The 24,893-nt window shown below is 48.1% G+C and overlaps 1 protein-coding gene, 3 non-coding genes and 1 pseudogene across 5 annotated transcripts; 1 reads left to right on the forward strand and 4 right to left on the reverse strand.

Annotated features, from left to right (window-relative positions):
* The first annotated feature begins 1,287 nt into the window (after positions 1-1,287).
* Positions 1,288-1,369, forward strand: TRNAS-AGA (transfer RNA serine (anticodon AGA)). The gene has a single exon. It is a non-coding gene; the product is annotated as a tRNA-Ser (tRNA).
* A 326-nt stretch (positions 1,370-1,695) lies between these two features.
* Positions 1,696-5,193, reverse strand: LOC123104789 (cleavage and polyadenylation specificity factor subunit 3-I-like; annotated as a pseudogene).
* Positions 5,194-13,912: 8,719 nt separating this feature from the next.
* TRNAS-AGA (transfer RNA serine (anticodon AGA)) lies at positions 13,913-13,994 on the reverse strand. The gene has a single exon. It is a non-coding gene; the product is annotated as a tRNA-Ser (tRNA).
* A 3,373-nt stretch (positions 13,995-17,367) lies between these two features.
* Positions 17,368-17,449, reverse strand: TRNAS-AGA (transfer RNA serine (anticodon AGA)). Its single transcript has one exon. It is a non-coding gene; the product is annotated as a tRNA-Ser (tRNA).
* Positions 17,450-18,333: 884 nt separating this feature from the next.
* On the reverse strand, positions 18,334-20,562 carry LOC123104790 (probable purine permease 5). 2 transcript variants are annotated; one of them, XM_044526683.1, is made up of 2 exons: positions 20,300-20,562; positions 18,334-19,605 (listed from the first exon to the last, which is right to left on the reverse strand). In XM_044526683.1, the coding sequence occupies exons 1-2, from the start codon at positions 20,358-20,360 to the stop codon at positions 18,464-18,466; spliced, it is 1,203 nt and encodes a 400-aa protein (XP_044382618.1). In that variant the 5' UTR covers positions 20,361-20,562; the 3' UTR covers positions 18,334-18,463. The 2 variants fall into 2 exon arrangements, with proteins under 2 accessions (XP_044382618.1, XP_044382619.1); XM_044526684.1 differs by having other exon boundaries at positions 18,334-19,599; positions 20,300-20,560.
* Between the last annotated feature and the right edge of the window lie 4,331 nt (positions 20,563-24,893).

The following is a 24,893-nucleotide window of genomic DNA, read 5'->3' on the forward strand; positions in this document are numbered from 1 at the left end:
GCCAAACATTGATAAGTGTTTTGACTACTTGTAAAATTTCATCACGGATGACATACACGGAATGTCATTCATGATGTAGCTTGGAAGAACAGTTAAAGCATTTTCGAGCATCATTTTTTTCCACATCTTCCACGAATGTCATTCATGATGTAGCTTTGCAAGCAATAACAATATTTGTCTATGTTTGGCGCAAAAAAGATTCAGAACTTCTTGAATATTTCCCTCCTTTTAATTTTACTATTCACCCAAGCTCTCATGAGCTCGGGATCAGAACAACACTTTTGATATGAGCCTCCTTATTACAAGTGTGTCGTTCATGGCCAATATTTACTACTGTCAGACAGTTAGTTGCCATGCATAGCTTGTCCAGTATAAGATCTTCTCCCATAAGCCTCTAGGGTTGACGTAGTCATCACCCCTTCGAAAACCACTACTGATGAACCCAAGTAGGCGCCCTAGTCATTTTGGTGTGATGCAGTGGAGGATGGTCGAGACCCGGTGAGGAAGGGGGCCAGATGTAGCTGGGTCGAGGTGCACAATGCCACATCGGCAAAAACGCTTGCCAAAACCACTAGAATCAGGGTTAGGGGTGATTCACATGGTTTTGGAAACATGGGGGTTAAATACCATGTTTTAGACCTAGGGGGTAAAATAGCCGATTTATGTACCCCAAGGGTTATGTGGACTTCTTTCTCGACGCTGACATGCCTCCTGCTCAATGCAGGCGAACACCATGGAGCACGCCATGTCCAACATGGACGTGCCAAAGAATGTCCTTTCCCAGCCTGCATTGCACGGGGTTTCCACTGCAATAACGAGGAAAGGAGGGCTGACATGACCTGGGCTCCTGAGAGTGGGTAGCCGCATAGGAGCGGCACTGAAATTCCCAATTTAGCGCGGCATAAGTGGTATTTCAGATTTTTGGCACCCTTGAAACCAAGAATTGTTGCCACATCGTGGAATCAGTTTGGATGCCGAGTAATTAGATTCTTCTACTTCAAAATTTGTGGAATCTATTGATCACTGTTGAGTGCCTGCCACGCGTAGACTGTGCACTGTGGAGTATGAGCAGTAATAGTTGGGGGTGAGCAATATGGTCTAGGAACAAAAAGAAGGAGATCTATGTATTTTCACTGATGAATTGACTTTTTGATCATGGGACGACAATTTGAAGCAAAGCCACGGTGCTTTTTTTTTCTTGCAATGAATGCCATGGTTAAAACAGTTTGCTACTCCAAGCTGACTAAAAATGACTAAGATCGCTCTGAGAAGCAAAAATGGCAAGCAGTGGTCGTGCCGGAGTGGTTATCGGGCATGACTAGAAATCATGTGGGCTTTGCCCGCGCAGATTCGAATCCTGCCGACCACGCTTCAAACTTTTTTGCTTATATCCCCCTTTTTTTCTCTCTTTCTCTATGCTTTTCTGTTTTGAAAGCATGTCCACATTTTTTACTAACTGGAGCTGTTGTTTGCCCAAGTTCAGTTGTCATGCATATACCCCAAAAAGTTGTGCAGAGAATAGCCCCAAAAAACTCAGAAGTTACACACCAATGACATGAATGACCAGAAACTGATCAGGAACAGGCAAGGAAATGCGTACCTATAACACTTGACAAGAGAAGACCTCAAAAGATTTCACAAAAATATAAACTGGTCAGGAACAGGCAATGAGAGACTCAGGATGAACAGCAAAAATAAACAAGAATCAACTTCACTGGGACTTCAGCCCGTATGAGTTTTACTGCAAGTGAAGACGATTGTTCACACCACTGCTAGGAGTGACCACAACAGTCTAGTATCCGTAATCGACCAATTCGTTAACATATGACTGAACCACCTTTTATGTTAACATAATGTTACAACTCATGTTTCAGAGGCAGTATTGCACTTTTTTTCCATATCAGCCAAGTTTGAACTGCTACTTTGTTTACCTAGGAAACATTCTTTTTAGACGTGGGGCAAAAGATTTGCCCCTTTTCATTAATTAAGAGAGAAGAAGTCTGACGAAGTTACAAGTTAAAGCATACAATAATCTTATTTATGGCTTTTCCTCACGAGGCCGAAAGTGGGATTGGTCTCACCGCGCCCTGTATGCGACGGAATGCAGTGCTGATCCTTTCTTTCAGTGCAGCATTTTCACACTCGACATCACCACTCCTCCCCTCCAAATGCGCGACGTCTCCATCCACGGACATAACAAGCTTCCCTTCCTCTGCGACTTTGACATCACCAAAAGCGACACAATGAGAGCATATACTACCTTCTGCACCACCTTCTCCATTTCTTCTTCTGTCTTTGCTGCTGCTTCGATCGGAACAGCCTTTGGGCCTTCACGGCCTATGTTCAAGATCGTGGCCACCACAGAATCGGACACCATGTCACTTACGGAATCAGAGGACCACTGCAGCGTAACATAGCTTTCTGATTCCAGGCGAATGGTCACCCTCTCGTGAACAATCAAAGTTGGAACATCAGGTTCTTCGGTTGATGATTCCACACTCTCGTATATCTGCTTCAGCTTGTACTTGATCACTTCAAAAGAACCAGAATACGGGACGGAGATCCGCTGAGTAATGTTAGTAGTAGATAACTGTGTGTACACACGGAGATCCTCAGGGGCCATAATCTGATACGTGAAGCCCTTCTTCACGAGTAAGCCGCTAACTGATTCTCCCACTTCTGGTACCTTTGCTGCCAATCTGCCAATTGTCTTGGCCATTTTCTCAGAGCTGAAATACATCTCCACTGATTGGCAATTCTTGGGAGACACGATTTTTGTGTTTGTTCCATCAAACTGAGTAATAAGCTTCTGTTTAAGCCTCCCCGTCTCATTTGCTTCTCCGTGCACAAGAATAATGTTGGGTGGGCGAAGCTCGTCCAAGAAGCCGCTCGTCTGTAGGAAATCAGCATGAGCAGAAAAGGAGATGTAGAAGATCTGCATATGAAGGGGAGCAGTGAGCCCATTCGCTAACGTCACTTCTCTCGGCTCGCTGATAATGGCCTTCACAAGGGAACCTTCTACGGCAAAACCTGGAATAACACATGTGTTCTTCTTATCTGTGCACCACTTGTCAAAGAGCTGCCTGGAGAGGCCACTTTGGAGACTACCTGGACTTGCCATCACCACTGACGGACCCACATCATGGAAGTTGTCTATGCTATTCAAAGGCTCAATATGCTTGAAATGGAAGGGATTGGATTGTGCAAACTGGTTCCTAATCCTTTCATTCATGGAGTTTATGTATGTCTGGTAGACAGCCATGCATTTCTTCGCAAGAGGGGAGGCGTAATAGATTGGAATCTTATGGAGCTCTGGGTGGTTAGACCAATACTCATCCAGGATAAGCAACAGTTCCTGTGCTCTACCAAGAGCGTATGCTGGGATAAGAACACGCCCCCCTTGAGAAACTGTGTTGTGGATGGCATCAGTGAAGCGCTTCTCTCTGATATGACGAGGTTGGTGTTGCTGCACACCATAAGTTGACTCGATAATGCAAATATCAGGGGAGAACTGGGGGACCTCAGCAGCTTTCAGGTGCCGGTCTTCTTCACGGGAGTAGTCACCAGTGTAAAGAATGCGAACACCGGCAATATCCACCATGAACATGGCAGCACCAAGTACATGGCCAGCGGTATAGCACCAGAAGCGTATGCCATTAACTTCCAGTGTCTGGTGGAAGTCTATGACCTGCATCACAATTATATGTTAATACAATCTCCATTCTCCCTGTGGTAAATTAAGACTTGCAATCCTCACAAGCAGAATCAGGCCTTAGCAGCAAGTGAAAGAGTCCTTCTGTTTGGAAGCAATGCCCAGATAAATACAGGGTTCTCAATTTTACCAACAGCCCAGTGGCCTTTAAATGTTTTGACTTTTCAGAATTGTACGGACACATATAAGAATTCCAAAGGCGGGAAGCAGGAGCTAGCGACATGGGGAAAACTGAATCTAAGTTCACTTTAAAATATCAACCAGAACAACTCCAGCTACCAAAAGAACAGAGTTTGACTGAATTTGTAGGAAAAACTATCAAGAACTACGATACCAAATTAATATCATTGGATACACAACAAAAATATATTTTCGTATTATATCTATTTAGTATTGTAGTTGTTGATGATTTTTCATACAAACATGGTCAAACTATGCACCATTTGAGTTTGACCTCGACAAAATTTATATGACTTCGTTTCAGAGACAGAGGGGAGTAGTATCTTTGTGTGTTCTTCTTTTTTCCTCTAAAATAGTGTGTCGAATTTTCTATCGACCAGGCATTATCGATCATCATCGTATTAGCAACAGGCATCTCAGACCAAATGAAATTGATCAATTCATTCACATTTGTTCCATTTACACATGCCGGAAACAAAGAGATGAGCGAAAACAAGGTAGTACCTCGATCTTGTCCATGGAACGGATGATGTCCTGCTCGTCAAACAGCATGTCCTCCACGGAAACCTTGCTGACCTTGACGTAATCCGAGAGCAGCAGCCTGTAGATGGCCTTGGTGGCGTGGGTCATGAACACGCGGCCCTTGAACGTCGTCTGCAAACAAAAACAGAGCAGAGCAGAGCAAATTCAGGCACCAAACAGCATAACAACATCGACCCCCGCCGAACCGAAGTTAAGAGTTCCAACGTGATTACCTACCTTCTCGAGGAAGTAGGGCAGCGAGGCGGCGTGGTCCAGGTGGAAGCTGCAATTTCAATCCAAGGCCGGAAATCAGGCGGTAGGGAAACGCCAAGATGCGGAGGTGGGGATGGAGGAGGTGCGGCTGCTTACTGGGTGACGAGGAGGACGTCGATGGCGGAGGGGTCGATCTCGTCGAAGTAGGGCAGCGCCGCCATGCCGGAGTAGGCCGGGTGGATGCCGCAGTCAAACTGGGCACCAGCGAAGATCCAGTCAGTGGGATTCCCCGAGAACAAGGAGAGCTAAGCGGCGAGAGGGAGGAGGGGTTTGGATGCGAACCAGGACGGTGCGGCCCTTGAAGGACATGTGGACGCAGGAGCGGCCGACCTCGCCGCCGGCGCCCAGTGGCGTGATCACCATGTGGTCACCCTCCCGCCCGCCCGACGCCGGCCGCTTCCCCGCCGGCGGCGCCATCACCACGGATGCCATCTTTTTTTCTCTTTTCCCCGTTGCTTATGACAGAGAGAGAGAGAGAGAGTAGAGCTTTCGGTATCAGTGGCTTCCCTATTTCCCGAAGGGATTCGTTTTTCTTGTTTTTCAGTAAGATGTTTCTTTTTTTATCACAAATTTTAACATGTTCCCTCTTATATCCTCTTTTTACACGAGAGATAAGAGTAGATAGTAAATTTAAACGGTTGACTTCATTAAGTAGTGGATCCGAGTAACTCTTTCCTTTTTACCATCTATGTAAAAAGTGAAGGTAAGAGGAAGTATGTCAAAATTGCTTTTTTTACTACTTTTCAGTAAGTTTTACGTGATTGCCATTTGTAATCTTAAGATTTTGCTGTGTACATCATCTAGCCGCGCCACACATTTGTTGACGGTGTTCCTATCTTCTTGCTCACTTCCTTCACGACCGCCCCACCGCTATCTACGCGCATAAAAGGGTTTGCTCCTATCGCTGATCCTTACCTCGTGCTTGGCTCCCAATTACGAGTGACGTCTACACCGGGCATCTTCAGCCGCGTCCCCAAGAAAGCCTTCCTAGACGTTTTTTTTTGCACCGGCGCCGAAAAATCGGTCTAGTCGCGCCCTCAGGAGCCCGATTTTCGCCGGCTTGGGCCGAAAACAGCGCCAGCAGACCCAGGCCGAACCCGGCGCGCTAGGGGGGCGCCCGGGGGCGCCGGGGCGAACTGTTTTGGCGCGAAACAGCCGCGGGCTCGCCGCGTCAGGGACACGGCTCTCTTCTCGCCCCTTCATCGTCCTCATCGCCTCGTTTCCCGCGGCGAATCAATGCCAAAACTGTCGAGCCGGTCAGCCTGCGCCATTGATGCCTCACGGGCGGCGCAGTGAAGACCGGATGACGCGCGTCCCTCGCCCTCCCTCGTCCGCCACGCGTACTCACGGCGGTTCGCGCACGAGCGGCGCCTCGGCCTATATAAGACGCGCACCAGCGCACTCGGCGACTCGCACTCTCTCGCCGTCGTCGTTCCTCCCTCTCCTCTCTCTCGCCGTCTCCAGTTCATCACACCCATGGCCGAGCGCTTCCCAGGCGACGGCGCGGCGGCGAACGGCTTCGGCCGCCGCCATCTTCACGAGAACAAGGCTCGCCTCCTTTTCGAGGCCGAGTACCCGGTCCCGCCGGACATGCGGGTGCCCGGGGCGTGGAGGATCAGCGCCGGCGGCGTGCCGGTGCCCCCGATACCCACCGGCGTGGCGCGGCGTGCGGAGATCGCACGCATCCGCTCGTCCCTGCCGCGTGCGGCGAGGGAGGGGCCACGGTACGTCCCCGACAGCCCGCTCTAGGAGCCTTATTTCCGCCGCCGTCACGCCGAGCAGCTCGAGGCCACCAAGGGCGTCGAGCCCTCCAGCAGGCTCAACGCCGTCGGCCGGCGTCGGTGGTGGGACGTGCCCGGGCGCACGTTGGAGGCCGTCCTCGAGTACATCGAGGGTGGCAACACGCCACGCCTCGAGTACCCCACTCCCCCGTCCTTCCCACGCCGCTGGGGAAGCTCTTGGACCCCGAGGCGCATGGAGACGGGGGGTCCTCCTCCTCGTCCGGCGGCTCCCCCTGCCTCCACCTCCGCCCCGTCAAGCCGGAGCCCCAGGGCACGCCTGTCAGCGCGCGCACCCACAGCTTCGGCGTCCGCATCGGCGACAACGCCTCCCCCACCGATCGCTTCGTCCTCGTCGAGCCCAAGCCGGAGCCCGGCCTCCCCGCGGAGTACGAGGAGATAGCCCGGCGTGACTTCTCCGACGAGGACGCCCTGCGGTGGGCGCGGGACGACTACCTCCGCGACGAGATGGTCCGGCAGCGCCGGGCCCTGGAGGAGATCGCCGCCCGCAAGCGTGGGCGCGAGGACGAGCACGACGTCGTGGTCCTCGACAGCGACGACGACGACGACGCCTCTGGACCGTCCAACCCGCCGCGCCAACCGGGAAAGGGATGCAGCAGGGACGGCGGAGGCGTCGGCGGGGGCGACGACGACGACGACGGCGGTGACTACAGGCGGTTCTACAGCCTCCTCGGCATGTAGAACCGCGTGGGCGGGCGGCGAGGTGGGCGGCGAGGAAGACGGCGGGGTAGCCCGCGGTAGTTTTTTCTTTTTTTGTAAAATATGTTTAAATTTAAACGAACTCGAACATGTTTGCGTTGTATTTGTGCCGAATTTAAACATTTTAAAAACCCGTGGGGGCCGCGACTGGGGGCATCACGCCCCCAATGCGCGGTTTAGCGCCGGTGCGTCCCAGGGGCGATTTTTTGCCCCTCCTAAGAGGCCAACGGCTGGAGATGCCCTTAGCTCGTCGGCGGCGTGTGCCTCGCCATAAGCCACCGCCAGGTCCACATCCGACCTCCCGGCATATGGGAGTCCGTGTGAAGGCCACGACCGACGCGTGCCGGCAGAAAACTTTAGCCTTGTTGGCGTGTTGCCCCCATCGCCGTTGTCTGTGTCCTCACCATCCACGTTGCATCGCTATTGCGTCAACGGTAGGAGGGTGAGAGCATGACAGGTACCTCCTTCTAGGTCTCTTGGTTGTGTGTCCTGCCACCAGTCTCTCAGACCCGATCCAGCCTCCTTTGTACCCCATGACACCGACGGCTCCTCCGAACCACAGCTCTGTGCCTCCCTGGTTTGGGTCCAATGACTATCTTTTGTTTCCCCGATCTCAACTTTGGTAACCTTTCTTCATGTGTGCGCCCCCATGTGATTTTTTTTTTGTTTGCTGCTTGATTCCACTGACATGATGACGTTGAAAGTTAATTGACCTGTCAGGCATTACAATTAGTGACAGTATGTCTTTTTTTTCTTTGTAATGGTTTGCAGACAAAAAATATGCAACATGCTACACAAAGCAGAACATAGTAATGATAAAAGCCAATTGAGCAGAAGATAAGCAACTCAGGTAAGTAGGCATTCAAAAAGAAAAATGCTTAATCGATCATCTCTTGCTTATTGCAGTAACTAAATTGGTGACGAAGTAGGTATTTAGCAGCTACTCGATGTTATTTACAACTAACATATATGTGTATTGAAAAATAAACGTGTAGACTCAGATATCATTGTGATAAGCTAAAAGTATGGAAGGTAAAATTCAACCCATAGGATAGATATTTCTGATCTTTCCAAATGTATTTTCCTCTTCTCATAATATGTTAGGTTCAAGATCAAAAAAATATTCGACACAAATGTCAGTAATTTAAATCTTGGAAGGGGGCTCAGAAAAAATAAACTTACAGTAGCTATTGGCAATGTTCAAATGCAAGATTATCACGAAACCTACATAGATTCTCACCAATTTGTTCATCCTTCTATATTAAAAGGATTATGAGCAAATCTTCTCAGCCTGCGCAAAGAGATTGGGCCTGCACACGATAAATGAGTTTGCTTTGCTATATTCCTCTTTTCATTTTAGCTTGATTCATTTTCTTTCCATACATTAGCCCTACAATGTATTGCTATTGCTTTTTGGTAGAGAGAAGATACGATATGCGGCTAACAAATGTGAAGATCTGCCATCGAAGTATTAATTCGTTGAGAGTGAATTCCTGTTTTTACCCCCTATTTTTACATTTTTGACACTAATTACCTCATTTAGTAAGATTTCATCCGTTTTATCCCATTTAGCAAAAGTTCTGCCATGATTTATCCTATTTAAATTTTGTGAGTGTTCTGACTGGCAGGTCCCAATTGTCAGGTCCAGCTGACATGCCACATCAACGGTTTTTGTCTATTTTTCTCTCTGCTGGCCAGTCCTCGCCGCTTCTTCGACCAGGCCCATCAAATGGAGGTCGCTCACGTCGTGTCCAACGCACAAAGCCCGAGTCGCCCATGTGCCACACTCACCCCCAATAGATTGCATCACCCATCCAGGCTTCCGACTGCATGTACTTGCTAGGCTCGCTCAAACCTACGGTTAGGGATTGTCAGGCAGCGACGACGGCGGCGACGGCGCGATTTCCTACCTCCTCAAGCAGCGTTGTATGGCTGCTATATCAAGGCAAGGAACGACCCCCGTGGAATCCGTCTCCGTCAAGCTTGCCAACATTGGCATGGGCGCGTCCATGTATGTGACCCCATCAGGATGTGCTCAGTTGTTCGTCCTACTTTGGTGACATAGCATGGACCCCATCAGGCTGTGCTCAGTTGTTTATCCTACTTTGGCAACATAGCAGGGACCCTATCAGGCTGTGCTCAGTTGATGGCGGATCTATGACAAGTGCTGGTCCAACCAATTAGTGAGGTTGGTGAAAAAACAAGCCCTCTCTGCCGTACCCCATTTCACATGTTTTTGACCATATGTATCATAGCAATTTGTGTATTCTGAATTTTACTGGCTCATGCATTGACCGGTGAGGCATTTGATTCGGACAAAGTAAGATGCTTATTAGAAGATCATGTGTATGTTTTCACCCTTCTACTGAGGTACATTAATTTAAAGTTTTTTTCAACATCTTTTATATTTTTGAAATTATTTTGCTTCTTGGTTTTTGCGGCAGGATCGTGCATGTGATTCGAAGGAAGGCAAGCGACGCTTGCCATGATACTCCATTATTTTAAGGGGTCGATTAGAAATGCCCTAAGGACATCTCTAAAGCGAACCCTCAAACCGTCCGCAACCATCTAGACTATGCAGTCCGGATGTGTTTAGCCATTCAATGCGAACCTGTATCGGTCCGCCGAATAGTTGAGATGCATTTTTTTCATGCAAACTTGAGATAAACATGAAGGGAAATTCAGCACCCGCCACGCCGGCCATCGCCGCCGTGAGCCGGTGCTATCGCTGCACGTGAGGTGCCGCCCCCCGTGAGCTGTTGCTACCGTCGCCAGAGGGGCATGAGGCCGAGGGTGAGCCCGTACATGAGCCCCGCAAAGAGCACCAGCAGCACAATGATGACGATGTGCTCGAAGAACGCCCCCCCCCCCCCCACACACACACACACAGCAGCGGTACTCCTGCGCCATCCGCCTCCAAGCTTCCTTCCGACGCCACACCTCTCTACCGCTGCTGTGAGCTGTCGATGTTGCTGCACGCCGCGCGAGCTGCTGCTGCAACTCGAGCAAGCGGAGGACCCGATTGCTTTTCTCTTTTATGTGTGAGGGTGTTTCGTCCTATTTAACAGAGTTCTTTTTATAAGTTCAATTCGTTTATACAGGGTCTATTCTGCCAACACAAAAATCGTACCGTCTAAAAAAACCGTATCGTAAATTCTCACAAATTCATCTTAAGGGGAACGTGTATTATTTGTAGAGGACAAGGTTTTAGCGGATCTGCGAGAAATGCTCTAATACATGAAGCTCGCTAGGCCCTTCAGGTCTCTCTCTTTCTTCCTTTCTTGTACAGTACCAAAGTAGCAGAAAAGTAGAGAAGCATTGAATTTGGACAGGATGCTTTTCTTGCGATCAGAGCAAGGGACTAAAGACAGATATGCTTGTCTTAATTCATTGTTTTAGTTTTGCTGCATCTTAGGGCATCTCCGATCCCCAATAAACGTTAGAGAAGGAAAATAGGCAGCTAACCGCATCTAACCGATCCGTCAAACCTTCAGAGGAGGAAAATTTTACTAATGAAAAAAAAGGCAGTGTATTCGGTGTCAGACAAGTAACAGTTCAGTCATGTTCACCGCGATCAAGCAACCACATGAGGCTGTCCAAGGAAGCCGAGCGGGAGCCGCCAGAGCAGTTGACTCAACGCCGGGAATGCCATCGGCATTGCGCCGCCCCTGAGTGCAAGGAGCGCCCTGGAAGACGGGCTTGTTGCTGTACGCCGCGGCTGTGGATGCCGAGAAAATAAAAGGTTGAGAACTTCAGAAATGAAGCAAATCATGATCACGCCGGGCCTCGCTCGCGTCGCCTCCAGGGGGGCGACTCGGGCGCCCCATCCGCCGCCGCCCTCGACCCCCCTCCTCCCCTTCTTCCCCGCCGCCGCCGAAGGAGGCCGGCGAGTGAAGCTCGCCCGGCGGACGGCGGACGGCGGGCCTTCCTCCTCTCTTCATGAGGGGATCCTCTGGCTGAGATGCATCGGCGTCCCTGGGCGTACAGCATGGAGGCGGAGTTGGCGCGCTCGGGCGGCGGCCCGATGGGATCCCGACGGCGCTGCGGGGGCTGGCGGCGGCGGATCTGGGGATTCCCGCCCCAGATCGGTTCTCCTTCGGGTGGTCGGGCTCGGGCGCCGTCCGGCGGTCCTAAGTGGTGGTGGACGCTCGCGTTGCCTATTCTCCTTCACCGATCTGATTGGGGGCAGCCGAAGGCGTTGGCGTGATGCCGGATCCGAGCACGGTGGTGGCGTCGTCCCCTTCAGGGATGACGGTCCGGTGGTGGGTCCTTCTGGCGGCGTCGGTGGCGGCGGATCTTGGGATCCCGCTCCCAGGGACGTCGCAGGACGCGGCGGCCCATGCACGAGAGATGAAGTTTCTTCGAACAGATCTGAGTGAAAACTTGCTTTTGACTACTGCAAAGGCCGGCGATGGCGGCGCTGTCTGTGTCGTTCCCTTCTTGAAGGCATCGCCGTGGAGAAGTTCAAGGTCACTCTCTGCTACCTCCGGGGGAAACCCTAAATCAGTTGATCGGATGATGGCGGTGCTCCGGTGTCGTTTCCCCCTTGGGGGCGTCATTCATGGAGGTACACACGGGCTCGGGGAACAGAGGACGGCTTCTTTGGTGGAGTGGTACTTCATCTTATACATTGATGGCGGCGGATCTTGGCGGCGTGGCGTTGTGGAGATTCGGAGTCCGATGCGCGAAGATGAACTCGCGCAGGGAGGTGGCGCTGTCTGGCGTCGTGGTGGCGTCGACGGCAGTTAGACCGAACAAGGTTGATGCAGCAGTACCGCACTGAAGATGGATTGATGGCAGGCGGCTGCGGCGGCCTCATACCCGGCAGGGGGCCTGGTTGAAGAGCACGCCGGACTGGTGGGTGCCCATACCCGGAAGGAGTCCTGGTTGGGACCTCAGGTCTCAGATGTTAGGTTTGGCTGCGAGGTCTGTTTGGTATTAGGCCCAGACCATCAGCGCCCCTTCATCAGTTAGATAGGAGTAGCGACAGAGGTTGTGAAGATGGTGGCTTTGGTCTTACTGTTGTACGATTTTGTAAGGTCTTGTGTTATAATCAATAAAGTGGCCATATGCATCGTCCAGATGCAGAGGCCGGGGGTATTCCTCCTTTTCAAAAAAAAAGAAATGAAGCAAATTGAACTTGTGAAATTCAAATATTCTATAGAATTTTCAGCGTTGGAATCACGCCAATAGAAGTTATGAGAGGCCCACAAGCTCGGGTGGCACTCCTTACCCCTAGGGTGCACGGGGTGAGCTTGTTGCCACCTCATGGGTCTTCTGGTCCTTACTTGAAGGTTTGGCGGTCTCTTATGTTCTAAAATAAAAATCATCTAAATTTTCATGGCACTTGGACTTCGTTTGGTATAAATTTTCTGAAAAACCAATAACATGCAGAAAACAACACTTGACACTGGGCACTAGGTTAATAGGTTAGTTCCTAAAAATCGTATAAAATGCATAAAAACCATATGAAATTATTGTAAATATGGCATGAATACTTCATAAATTTTAGACGTTGAAGACATATCACCCTACACCTACTGGAACAAGCCTCACGCTCAGCCAACACCAATTCAGTGCGTGAGCACGGGCCTCGCCCATGGTGATGCTGGCATGGGCCAGCGACAACGGCGATGCCGGCTCGTCGTCAATCACGTCCTCCATTGAGACATCCGCAACGCCGGCCTTCGTCTGCCCGCCGTCTTGCAAGGCGGTTGCAATGGCGGCGATCTCTTGTTTCTTCTTAAACGAGAGGCTATCCCAGATGACTTTGCAGCTCGAGAAGGCCATGGCGGACATGCTACAGAGAGGAGAAAGGGAACAGAGGATGATGGATGGGGTCATGGCTGTGCACGCATTTTATATAGTGAGCGGATGGCAGGGCAATCGGCAAGGTAATTAATGGTGGGCGGCAGACGGACAAACGAGTGATGTCGGCTCATTGTTCCTTGGCAATCGCACACATGTTTAATGTAGGCGGCAGAGTAACGATCGGTCGTTCGAACGCGGGGCAGCCACATGCACACGGAAGCGGCGAGGGTGGTGCTCTCAGCCGGCGTGTCGTTTCAGTGCTAGAGCGTTGTGAGAGGTCGCGTCGCTCTGAGCCAGCATGAATGTGGCACTGATGCACTGGAGCGACCCTGACCTTTCCGGGCCAGAAAGTGTGCGAACGCAGGAGAGGTTTTTTTGTTAGGCCAGGTTAGTCAGACACGGTCAACAACTATCCGAATGGTCGACAACTGTACGAATGGCTGCAAGCCCCCCAATCTGTCTCCGGATTGTGGGAAAAATGTATGTCCGGACCACCGAACGGATCAATGTAGACCCGCGTTGGATGAGAAAGCACCTTCAAACTGCTCGAAAGATCGGGAGATGCCCTTAGTCGCATTCTTCATCAAATTGTTGTCGAAGCTGGCCAGCCACCGTGTGTTGTAAAAAGGGAGGAAACACACATGTAAATTCTGTTTGGGTTGGTTCTTTTGTTCCCTCCTAAAATATTGAGCAAGTACAGATCTGAGGTCATAATGGTCGAAGCATGTGGCATTCGGCTTGGCAACATCGATTTTCCCTGCAGTATTTCGAAGGGAAATGTTAAGAAAAAAATAAGGAATAAAAGAACCAACCCAAACAGAATTTACATGTGGCATTCGGCTTGGCAACATCGATTTTCCCTGCAGTATTTCGAAGCGAAATGTTAAGAAAAAAATAAAACATGAAAAAGTGGAAGCGTGGTCGGCAGGATTCGAACCTGCGCGGGCAAAGCCCACATGATTTCTAGTCATGCCCGATAACCACTCCGGCACGACCACTTGCTTGCCATTTTTGCTTCTCAGTGCGATCTCAGTCGTTTTTAGTCAGCTTGGAGTAGCAAACTGACTTGAACCAATACAATCAAACTTGTGAAAAAACAGGCAGTGTATTCGGTGTCAGACAAGTAGCAGTTCAGCCATGTTTACCGCGATCAAGCAACCACATGAGGCTGTCCGAGGAAGCCGAGCAGTAACCGCCAGGGCTCTACGCCAGGAATGCTGTCAGCATCGCGCCGCCCCATGAGTGCGACGAGCGCCCGGAAGAAGGCGTGCTTGCTGCGGTACGCCGCCGCTGGGGATGCCGAGAAAATAAAGTTCAGAAATGAAGCAAATGGAACTTGTGAAATTCAAATATGCTGCCTGCAACTCAAAGTTAAAACTAACTTTGAATTTGTCGGTCAGTAGGGCCGAGTACAGCAGAGCCACTTGTACTGTACTGAGGCGGCAACAACATGAGAACATGTCTAATTTGAACGACAAAATTAAGTTTGGTAGTCAAACTGAACTATGAGCTGCTTGCTAAAATCCGTTTGGGCCAGCTAAAATTCATGGGAGTTCACTAATTAGATCAAACGGTTTATAGTTTCCCCAAAATGCACCGCCGCATTGCTTCACATTGTTGTCCACCCACGATGAAAAAGTCGATCCATCAGCGAAAATGCATACATCTCCTTTATTTATTTTTGTTCCTAGACCACATTGCTCACCCCCAACTATTACTGCTCATACTCCACAGTGCACAGTCTACGCGTGGCAATCAACTCTGATCAATAAATTCCACAAATCTTGAAGTAGAATAATTTAATTACTCGGCATCCAAATCGATTCCACGATGTGGCAACTATTCTTGTTTTCGAGGGTGCCAAAAAAATTGAAGAGCCACTTATCCTGCGATAAATTGGGAATCTCAGTGTTGCTCCCATGCGGCTATGATCACCACTCTCAGACACCCACATCATGTTACGCCTCCATCCCTTGTTATTGTCGTGGAAAGATCGTGCAACACAGGCTATAGCAAGGACATTCTTTGGCACGTCCATCATTGGACATGGCGAGCTCCATGGCGTTCAGCTGCATTGAGCAGGACGCATGGCGGCATCGAGAAAGAAGTCCACATAACCCCAGGGGTACATAAACTGGCTAATTTACCCCCTGAGGTCTAAAACGCGGTATTTAACTCCCGATCTTTCCAAAACCATGTGAATCGCCCCCTAACCCTGATTATGGTGATTTTGCTCACCTCGTTTGAATCTCCACCCAGCTGCATCCGACCTTCTTCCTCACCCAGTCTTGACCATCCTCCACTGCACCATGCTGAAATGACCAGCGTGCCTACTTGGGTTCATTGGTAGTGGTTTTTGAAGGGGTGACGACTACAACAACCCTAGATGCTTATGCTTACTGGGATGCACTCGCTTTGGGAGAAGATCTTATGCAGCGCTATGCATAGCAACTAACTGTCTGAGAGTTGTTAAAGATCTTCAAGCACCAAAATAGTTAGGGGACACTACATGATTATGAAGGATATCTTAGCTCACATGAATAGTATTTTGGTTTGTAATATAGGCCATGAACCACGCACATGTTAAGGAGGCTTATAGCGGAAGTATTCTTCTGATCCCGAGCTCATATGAACAGTAAAAAATCAATGCTTGCAAAGCTTCATCATGAATGACAAATGTTTTCAATGCTTGCAAATCTTCATCATGAATGACATTCGTGGAAGATGTGGTAAAAAATCAATGGTCAAAAATTCTTTTGAAAGTAACATTTTAAAGCATCAATTTTTTTTGCCATGTTTTCCGTGAATGTCATCCAGTGATGAAACTTCGCAAGCAGTCAAAACATGATCAATTTTCGGCACAAAACATTTATGATTTTTTTTTATTTTTTTTCATTTTATGTGATTTTACTGTTCTTCCGAGCTTACATGAGCTCGGGATCAAAACAGCCTCGTCCGACTCAAAGGCTAGCTCGAGCGGAGACTACTCTGGAAGTTGGTCATCATGTTTGGCTGGTTAATCCACCAAACAATCTTTCTATGCCCCTACTTTGAGATATAAATAATGGCGTTGTTTACCTTCACCTAAAAAAGGTTAAACATATTCTTATGAAATTGTGGTCTACCTTGGGCTTGTTGAGCTGGTACCCTCAGCGGAATCTTATTCATGAGACTTTGTGTGCGTTTGCATTCTTTATTTGAACTTTGTATGCTCGTGACGATTTGCTTTATATATAAAACGGAGCGAAAGTCTTTTTCAGTTTGTAGAAGTTGGCAAGCCATCGTGCTACAAAACAGAGACGGAAAACACATGCAAATTTAGTTTGGGTTGGTGTTTTGGGCTTTTGGCCTTCGCAAAATAATTAAAAATCAATGGTAAAAAATGCTTTTGAAAGTAATATTTGAAAGCACTGATTTTTTTGCCATGTTTTCCGTGAATGTCATCCGGTGATGAAACTTTGCAAGCAGTCTAAACATTATCAATGTTTAAACATTATCAATATTTGGCACAAAACCTTTATGATTTTTTTCCATTTTATGTGATTTTACTTTTCTTCCGAGCTTACATGAGCTCGGGATCAGAACAGCCTCGTCCGACTCAAAGGCTAGCTTGAGTGGCTACTACTCTGGAAGTTGGTCATCATGTTTGGCTGGTTAATCCACCGAACAATCTTTACATGCCCCTAAATTGAGATATAAAAAAGGTGCTGTTTGCCTTTCACCTAAAGAAAATGGTAAGCCCATTCTTATAATTTTGTGGTCGTTTCGTAGAAGTTGGCCAGCTATTGTGTTGTAAAAGGGAGAGGAAAAACACATGCAAATTTAGTTTGGGTTGGTGTTTTCGGCTTTTGGCCTTTTCAAGGAAAAAAATAGGAGAACAAAAAAGAGAACGTGGTCGGCAGGATTCGAACCTTATCAATATTTAAACATTATCAATATTTGCAAGCAGTCTAAACATTATCAATGTTTAAACATTATCAATATTTGGCACAAAACCTTTATGATTTTTTTCCATTTTATGTGATTTTACTTTTCTTCCGAGCTTACATGAGCTCGGGATCAGAACAGCCTCGTCCGACTCAAAGGCTAGCTCGAGTGGCTACTACTCTGGAAGTTGGTCATCATGTTTGGCTGGTTAATCCACCCAACAATCTTTACATGCCCCTAAATTGAGATATAAAAAAGGTGTTGTTTGCCTTTCACCTAAAGAAAATGTTAAGCCCATTCTTATAATTTTGTGGTCGTTTCGTAGAAGTTGGCCAGCTATTGTGTTGTAAAAGGGAGAGGAAAAACACATGCAAATTTAGTTTGGGTTGGTGTTTTCAGCTTTTGGCCTTTTCAAGGAAAAAAATAGGAGAACAAAAAAGAGAACGTGGTCGGCAGGATTCGAACCTGCGCGGGCAAAGCCCACATGATTTCTAGTCATGCCCGATAACCACTCCAGCACGACCACCTTCTGTGATTAGTCTCTGAATTGTGATTAGAGTACTGAGAACTTATTTTTGTCTAAGCCAGCAGGAGAACGCGGGCGATAAAACAAGCAGGCAGCCTTTTCGGTTCGGTGCCAGACAAACAAAGTACGTACAACAAAGCCATTTCCAACGTACAGTATGTGATAAGAAGTAATGCTACATGTACAAATGAGTTATAAGGTTTTACAAAAAGGATTAATTTAATTGGTCAACAGGTAGGGAGGCGGCCCACCTTCCCTGAAAATCAGAGGAAGGGGGGCAAGTTTATGATTGGTTAGTAGATAAAAAAAACCCTAATCAGCATGTAATTGCGTGTAACTCTTTGTATGTTTATCTTATCCAAAAATGCTACACCTACGTAATGCGTGTTACGTATCTTACGTATGAGCTGATTTGGCAGATTTTTATTGGCCATTAGTTGGGGACGCGGGCCCACCCTTGAAATCAGGGGGAGTTTGATTAGTGGGGGAGGGGATTACGTATGTTACGTAGAAGTTGTACGTAGGTGTAGCATTTTTGGATAAGATATCTACAAAAACCCAACATATCGATCGAATGTACACTTCAATTTCAACGCGAGACGCGAATCAACCTGTGGTTGAGTTGGTTAGATGGACAGTGGTATCCCCAACCCACCAGGGTTCAAATCCTGGTGCTCGCATTATTCTTGAATTTATTTCAGGATTTCCGGCGATGCGCTTTCAGTGGGAGGAGACGTTCCCGTCGACGACGAGGCGCGTATGGTGACTTCGTAAATCATCAAGATGATATGCCGGCTTAGTCTCTCGGAGGTGCTCATAGAGGTAGGCTGTGCATGTGTGCGTTCATAGGGGTGGGTGTATGCGCGTGTATACGAGCGCTTGTGTAATGCTAAAAAAAAAATTCAACGCGAGACTACATCACTGTTGTGTTCAAACACACATCATTCACGAACCACGAATCAGAACTAAAAAACCATAGCATCAGCTCCTAATTTGATTTTGCCGCCTATGTTGTTATTGAGACGAACCTCCTGACGTTTTCTTGGCCGACGAATGGCCGACCATGTATGACCCGAACCCCCACACGGTGATCACCAGCGACAGGATCTTGAAGCCGCTCATGGGGTCGTGGAACCACACCACCGCCGCCACGCTCGTCAGCGGCACCCTCACCGCGTTCAGCACGCCGGCCAGCACCGTCGACCCCAGGTACACCACCCCCGTCGCCCCCAGCACCCCCAACTGGAACGTCGCCGCCGACCACCCCATCACCATCGCGTACCCCGCCTTCCCTCCCCCTGCGGCACTGAACCCCGCGGCCTCCCGCCGCATCGCCGCGAACCCGTCGGTGGCCGCCAGCCCCGCCGACGTGAACGCGAACGCGCTCAGCGACACCGCCGCCTGCTGCTCCAGCACCATGTGGAAGCGGGTCGCGGCGGCACCGTCTCCGCTGCCGTTGCTGAGGTACTTGTCGAAGACGAGCTCCGAGAGCGCGAAGATGAGGCCGTGGAGCGCCGACCCGGCCACGTCCAGCGCGAACCCGAGCGCGTACTGCCGGCCCGTGATCCCCGGGTACCGGTCGGACCCCGAGTCCAGCGCGATGATCACCACGCCGGCGGTGATCACCACGATGGCGTTCAGCGTGGACAGGCCTATCCTGTTCTTCTTCCCCACGATGAGGCGGCCGAACACGGCGGAGAAGGCGAGCGAGGACGCGGCGACGAGGGACGCCGTGGAGGCCGGCAGGTACGCGTAGGCCCAGGCGTACATGAGGTTGTCGGCGGCGCTGAGCAGGCCGAGCAGGGCGTACCAGAAGCAGAGCCACGGCGACGGCGGCCACGTCGGCGACGCGTCGGTGAAGAGGTAGCAGGGGAGCAGCAGCAGCGCCGGGATGGGCCAGCCGGCGACGGCGGACCACGAGAGGATCCACTTGCTCTGGCCGCCTCCGTTGTAGTAGAGGCGCGAGAGCAGGCTGGCCGCCGGGAACGCCGTGAGCATCGCGCCGCCACTGAGCGCGAGGAGCGCCCAGAAGGAGGCGGGCTTGCTGCGGTATGCCGCTGCCGAGGAGGCCATGAGCGAAGACGCTTTCTGGCGCAGCGAGACGCTTGGCCCTCCGTTGCTGGTGATCTCCGAGCCCGAGCCCTCCATTGCTGCAACTTATGGCGAATATCACAGTTCAGTTCAATAGAAACAGCACGTTCAGAACTTCAGATTTGGCACCAGAAACTAAAAACTAAATCTAGCAGAGCCATGTACAGTACTGTATCGAGGCGGCAACATATTTTCAGTAACTCGACCAAAAAAACTATTTTCAGTAAGCAAAATAACTGAACTAAGAGGTACTAGCTGTCAGCTAAAATTCATTTGGCTAGCCAAAAATCCATGAAAGTTAATTAGGTAAATCAAGCTCCCCAAAATCCACCATAGCATTGCTTCAGATTGCCGTCCAACAACCATTGCTAGTAGTATATATATTGTTTAATCAATAATAAAAAGGAAAGAAAAAAGGTTTATTTGATTCTTGGCTCCCCTCCCCACACTCTGCTCCACTGTAAAGCCACCGCAATCGATTGGCAATCAATCCTGAGCAATAAGTGGTAGGGTAGATTTCACAAATCTGGAACCAAAAGAACCTAACTAATTGCTGGGCGTACGTGCCCAGGGCCAGGAACCTTGGATTGATTCAACCGTTTCGCCCTAGGCAGGGATAGGAACGGATAGGATGGAGCAGAGAAGAGAAGCAACCAACAGAATTCCGGTCCGGTGAGCGGGGGCCGGATGGCGTGGCGGGCATCACCGCTGTCGCCGGATGACGAAGGGAGAAAGAAGTGGGGGAGAAGCGAATCGGACCTGCGAGCGGGAGCCGGATGGCGTGGTGGCGGAGGCCTTCGCCGCCGTCACCGTCCTCCATCGCCGTGTGGTGTGGAGCTAGCTTAGGGGTAGAACTAGCCTGGAACACAGCGACGACTCCCAGCTCATCTAATTTATGTGGGCGAGCCTTGAGATCGATTGATTGATCTATACTACGACGATGGTAGGTCGAGTCGCAGTCGCATCGGAGCGTGCTCAACGTGGTTTCTTTTTTTTTGCGGGTGAACGTGGTTTCTTTGGTCTCTCCCTACTCTATTTCAGGAGGATAATGCGCCAGCGTTTTTAACGTGTTTGGGCCTACACAATAAACCAGGACTCTCTCCAAAAAAAAGAAAAGACAAACCAGGGCACTTGCGTCTGCGTCCTGGTTACATTGATAGTCCTTTTGTAAGGAATTTTTAGGGTATTATCTCTGGTCGCAGCCGCGGACCTAGAATGATGCCCCAGTTTAAATTACACTAAACATTATCATAATCTCAATAAATAGTCTGAAAATAGCAACAACTTTGATGAGTACTCAGTGTCAAATGTCTAGTAAAATTTATTTTGTAATTTTGAAGGGGGTGCCATGGCATCCACGACACCCCCATTAGATCCGCCCCTGTCTAGTCGGCCCCTTCAAAATCCTGAGAGTAGCAAAATAAGCGGCTAAGCGCACCTAGCCAAACTAAGTCTTTGGACAAGTACAAATTTGAAGGGATTTTTCCAAAAAGGCAGCCCAAGTATCTTGTTTTTACCCCTTCGACGTCACTTATCTATCTATATTTATATCAATATAAAATGACCCAAATGGGTAGATCTAAACCATTTTGACCGTCAAATCATACTATCTAGCGGTTCAAATCGTTCCAATATTGAACACCGAACATGTTTAACACTCTAATTACCCATCACTGCTATTGGTTATAAACACGTCTTGACTCAACGCTATCCCTTGGAATCTGCCATGTAATTAATATCCTACCATTCATGCGAAAAAGTAATTGATATCTCACCAAATACCAACGTGCAACAGATATATCTTACCTAATATAACGTGCAATTAATATCCTACCTAATATAAACGTGCATTGCACGTACATTATTACTAGTGAGTACAAAATTTCTTCTCCTCCTATCCACATGCCACACCTCCGCCGCTGGCCGCCGCTACCCCGGGTACCTGAAAAATGTAACCCCCAACCCCCCCCCCCCCCTCCCCAAAAAAGCATCCGAGGACCCTCACCGACACTAGAATGACGCTGGCGATGAGGAATTTCATGAAATCGTGTTCTATACGATGGTGGTTGTGCTTGTGCGCCTGTGTGTATGTCGACGGCTATGTGTGAACACCTCCGTGTGTCGCGTTAGATGCAGGACATGTTGTCGCGTTAGCAGCAAAAGAAAAGCGGAAGGGTGTCGGCTAGATCTGGCATTGGTTGGAACTGTTGGTGCTCAACGAAGCGGAGTTGTGATGCACGGGGTGGCGAAGTTGGGAGGCAGCGAACTGCTGGAGATGAGTGTGGCTGCTGTTGGAGCTGCTTGAAGACCTCCATGGTGAGCTCCACCGAATTGAGCCGCGTGCAAAAAAATTGGGTGGTTTGCACACGTGCAGCTCGACGGCGAGTGGCTTCCCAATCCATCCAGTTCACCGTCTTATATGTGTGTTGTGTGTGGCCGGCATGCTGTTAGGTTGTGTGTGCATTGAGTGTTGCATTGTAAGTGTTTGATTAAATGCATGAATGAAATGTAGGCTATAGGGAGTTAAATTAGAGGGTTTAGTTAGGTCCGGCCACCGTTTAACTTCCGAATTATAAGGAGTTAAGTATGAAGAGTTGATTTTATAAGGAATCGACTAAAGATGCCCTTATGCTGGTTTTCAAAACAGGCTACAAGGACAAGACAACACCGTCTCCCTTTTACCTTCATTCCTTATCACTTATATTCATGACAGGGAGGGGCGTGTCTCTGAAGATGGAATAAGGTTCTTCCCGAGTAGTATCGGTCCAAACGATGCATTTAGTATCATTGGAAGGAGGAGGTGTGTCTCTGACGGATCTCAACGGGATTAGATCGGTGTTTGTTGTCGATAGGTCTGCTTGGGTCGGGTCTTCGTTCATCTGTGTTCGGATGTCTACATGTTAGATTCTTCCGATCTACGCTTTTCTTCATCGACAATGGTTGTTGTGCTGGTGTGTTAGTTTTTCGGGGCCTTAGTATGAAGGCTACTTGACTGTCTACTACAATAAAGTTTGCATCGAAGGAGGGGCGATGATGATGGCACACATTCTGTTCATTTCATTGCTTTGTAGTTATCGCTAGGTAGTCTACGGACATGGATGTAATTTTTCGTTACTTGTATTGCTCTTTATACTGCCATGATGTTTTTTTTTGCGGGTGAATACTGCCATGATGTTTGATGCCTTTACGACGAATTTTCATCTGACGATTGTACTATCTATACCAATATAAAAAGACCTAAATGAGCAGATTCAAACCATCTTCACCGTCAAATCATGTTATCTAGCGGTTTAAATCGCTTCAATGTTGAGCACCAAACACGTTTAACGCTCTAATTACCAACCACTGCCATTGGTTATAAACACGTTTTGACTCAACGTTATCCCTTGAAATCTGCCATGTAATTAATATCGTATCATTCCTGTGAAAAAATAATTAATATCTTACCAAATATCAACGTGCAATAGATATATCTTACCTAATATAACGTGCAACTAATATCCTACCTAATACTTCCTCCGTCCGGAAATACTTGTCATCAAAATGAATAAAAAGGGATGTACGTAGATGTATTTTAGTTCTAAATACATCCATTTTTGCCCATTTTGATGACAAGTATTTTCGGACGAAGGGAATATAAGCGTGCATTGCACGTACATTATTACTAGTGTGGGTAAATTATCGTGTACTAGTAAGTGTGTACGTGCAACACACGTCTATTTAAACTAATAAGTGTGCACACGCAATACACATCTATTTGGATTAACATATTATGCTAAACTTAATACAAGACAATTTATTCATAAATTTGAAATTTCCCAATAAAGTACACGATCTCTTATTTCCAACTCGTATAAATAATTTGAAATATCGTTTCTCCTTAATCAACATCTCTCCTGTATTAAAAGACCACCCACTTTTCTTAATGTATAAAATTCAAAATTATTTAGAATATTCATCATGATTTTTCATATGCACACATTTATGCAAGTATAGTCACACATGAAAATGTCACTTAGGACAAGCTAAGGAACCGTTTCAGTGTCAATAAATTCCAGTCAAGAATTACACAAGATCATCATGAACATATACAGAGAGAAGTGACCTCTCTTTCTCTGAGATTGATCGAACAACAAGTTTTTGTATATATCTATCCGACACTACTACATATATACAATATAACATCTCTTATAATCCCTAACATCTAAAATCAATTTTAACTTCCACATGACATTCTCCGTCTTTATGTATGACATGGTCAAGAAAAAATCCCGCCAATTCCTCTTGAATTGCTCGTATGCGATCATATGGTATGAGTTCATTCTGCATCTGTCACATCTAATTTAAAGAAGAGGGTCAATACATACATATGAAAGAAACTCAACACAATTGATGGTAATAAAATAAAATTATGAATATTGTTTATGTACTAAATGACATGAGAATTACCATGACCACAAAATATCCTACATTCATCATCATCATAATCAACATGCAGTTTTTGCTTCTCTTGTATGTAGTCCAAGTTTTCTATCAGGAAAATATGTTAACTCAACTGTAGATAAGGACGGTATGAAAATACTCATGTAAAATTACAATTGCCATGTATTTGCTGGACAAACAAATACACTTATGCAAACTTCAGGCTTTTTTTAGTAAAACTTATGCGAACTTTAGTTTTTTTCATTAAAACTTATGCAAACTTCTGAGTTTTTTCAGTGAAACGTAATTTCATGACTGCAAGTAAGGTCTTGGTTCAGCGAATTTGTCTGTGAGTTCACTATGTAGTCGTGAGTTGGCCATGTAATAACCGGTAGTCAGTACTTAAAAAAACAAGGATGTCTGTTACAGGTACGCGAAAATCAGTGAAAAAATAAAGAAAGAAAGAAGGCAAATGTCTCTGTGTGTGCTCCAGCGCTCCTCTGTTTCTCATTGCCTCATCTCTAGTTCCTGTACTTCTAGATGTGTCACCACCGGCGAGGTAGCGATGACAGTAAAAAAACAACACCCGGTACTTACCTAATTAATGCGTGCGTGTGGTGCGTTTACGTGAAGGCGAGCGTCTACGTCATTCAGGCCTGCGAGCGGCCGCGGCGACCGTGTCCTCTCACCAGCTGGGCGGCATTGTCGACGTAGGTGAGTCAGTCGTCCAGCTTTGAGGCGGTGGCCTCCACGCACCGGGATTAGCTTTGGACGACGTCGTCCAAGCGAGAGTACCGGACAAGCGTGTCCAATGGATCAGCATGCGTCAGAGCTGAGAGAGTCGGCGGTGGCTTCAGGCGAGTGAGATGGGGCCATGATTAGCTTCACCTGTTGCACAGTGGCCGAGACCTGCACCGCCCTGGGGACGATG

The sequence above is a fragment of the Triticum aestivum genome, chromosome 5A (genome assembly GCF_018294505.1).
Source record: "Triticum aestivum cultivar Chinese Spring chromosome 5A, IWGSC CS RefSeq v2.1, whole genome shotgun sequence".
Taxonomy (NCBI): Eukaryota; Viridiplantae; Streptophyta; class Magnoliopsida; order Poales; family Poaceae; genus Triticum; species Triticum aestivum.

Excerpts from the sequence above, each read along its gene's own strand:
- LOC123104790 (XM_044526683.1), bottom strand. The coding sequence starts at position 20,360 with ATGGAGGACGGTGACGGCGGCGAAGGCCTCCGCCACCACGCCATCCGG. Across the intron at positions 19,606-20,299 it reads CATCCGGCTCCCGCTCGCAG|TTGCAGCAATGGAGGGCTCG; the intron begins GTCCGATTCGCT and ends ATTCGCCATAAG.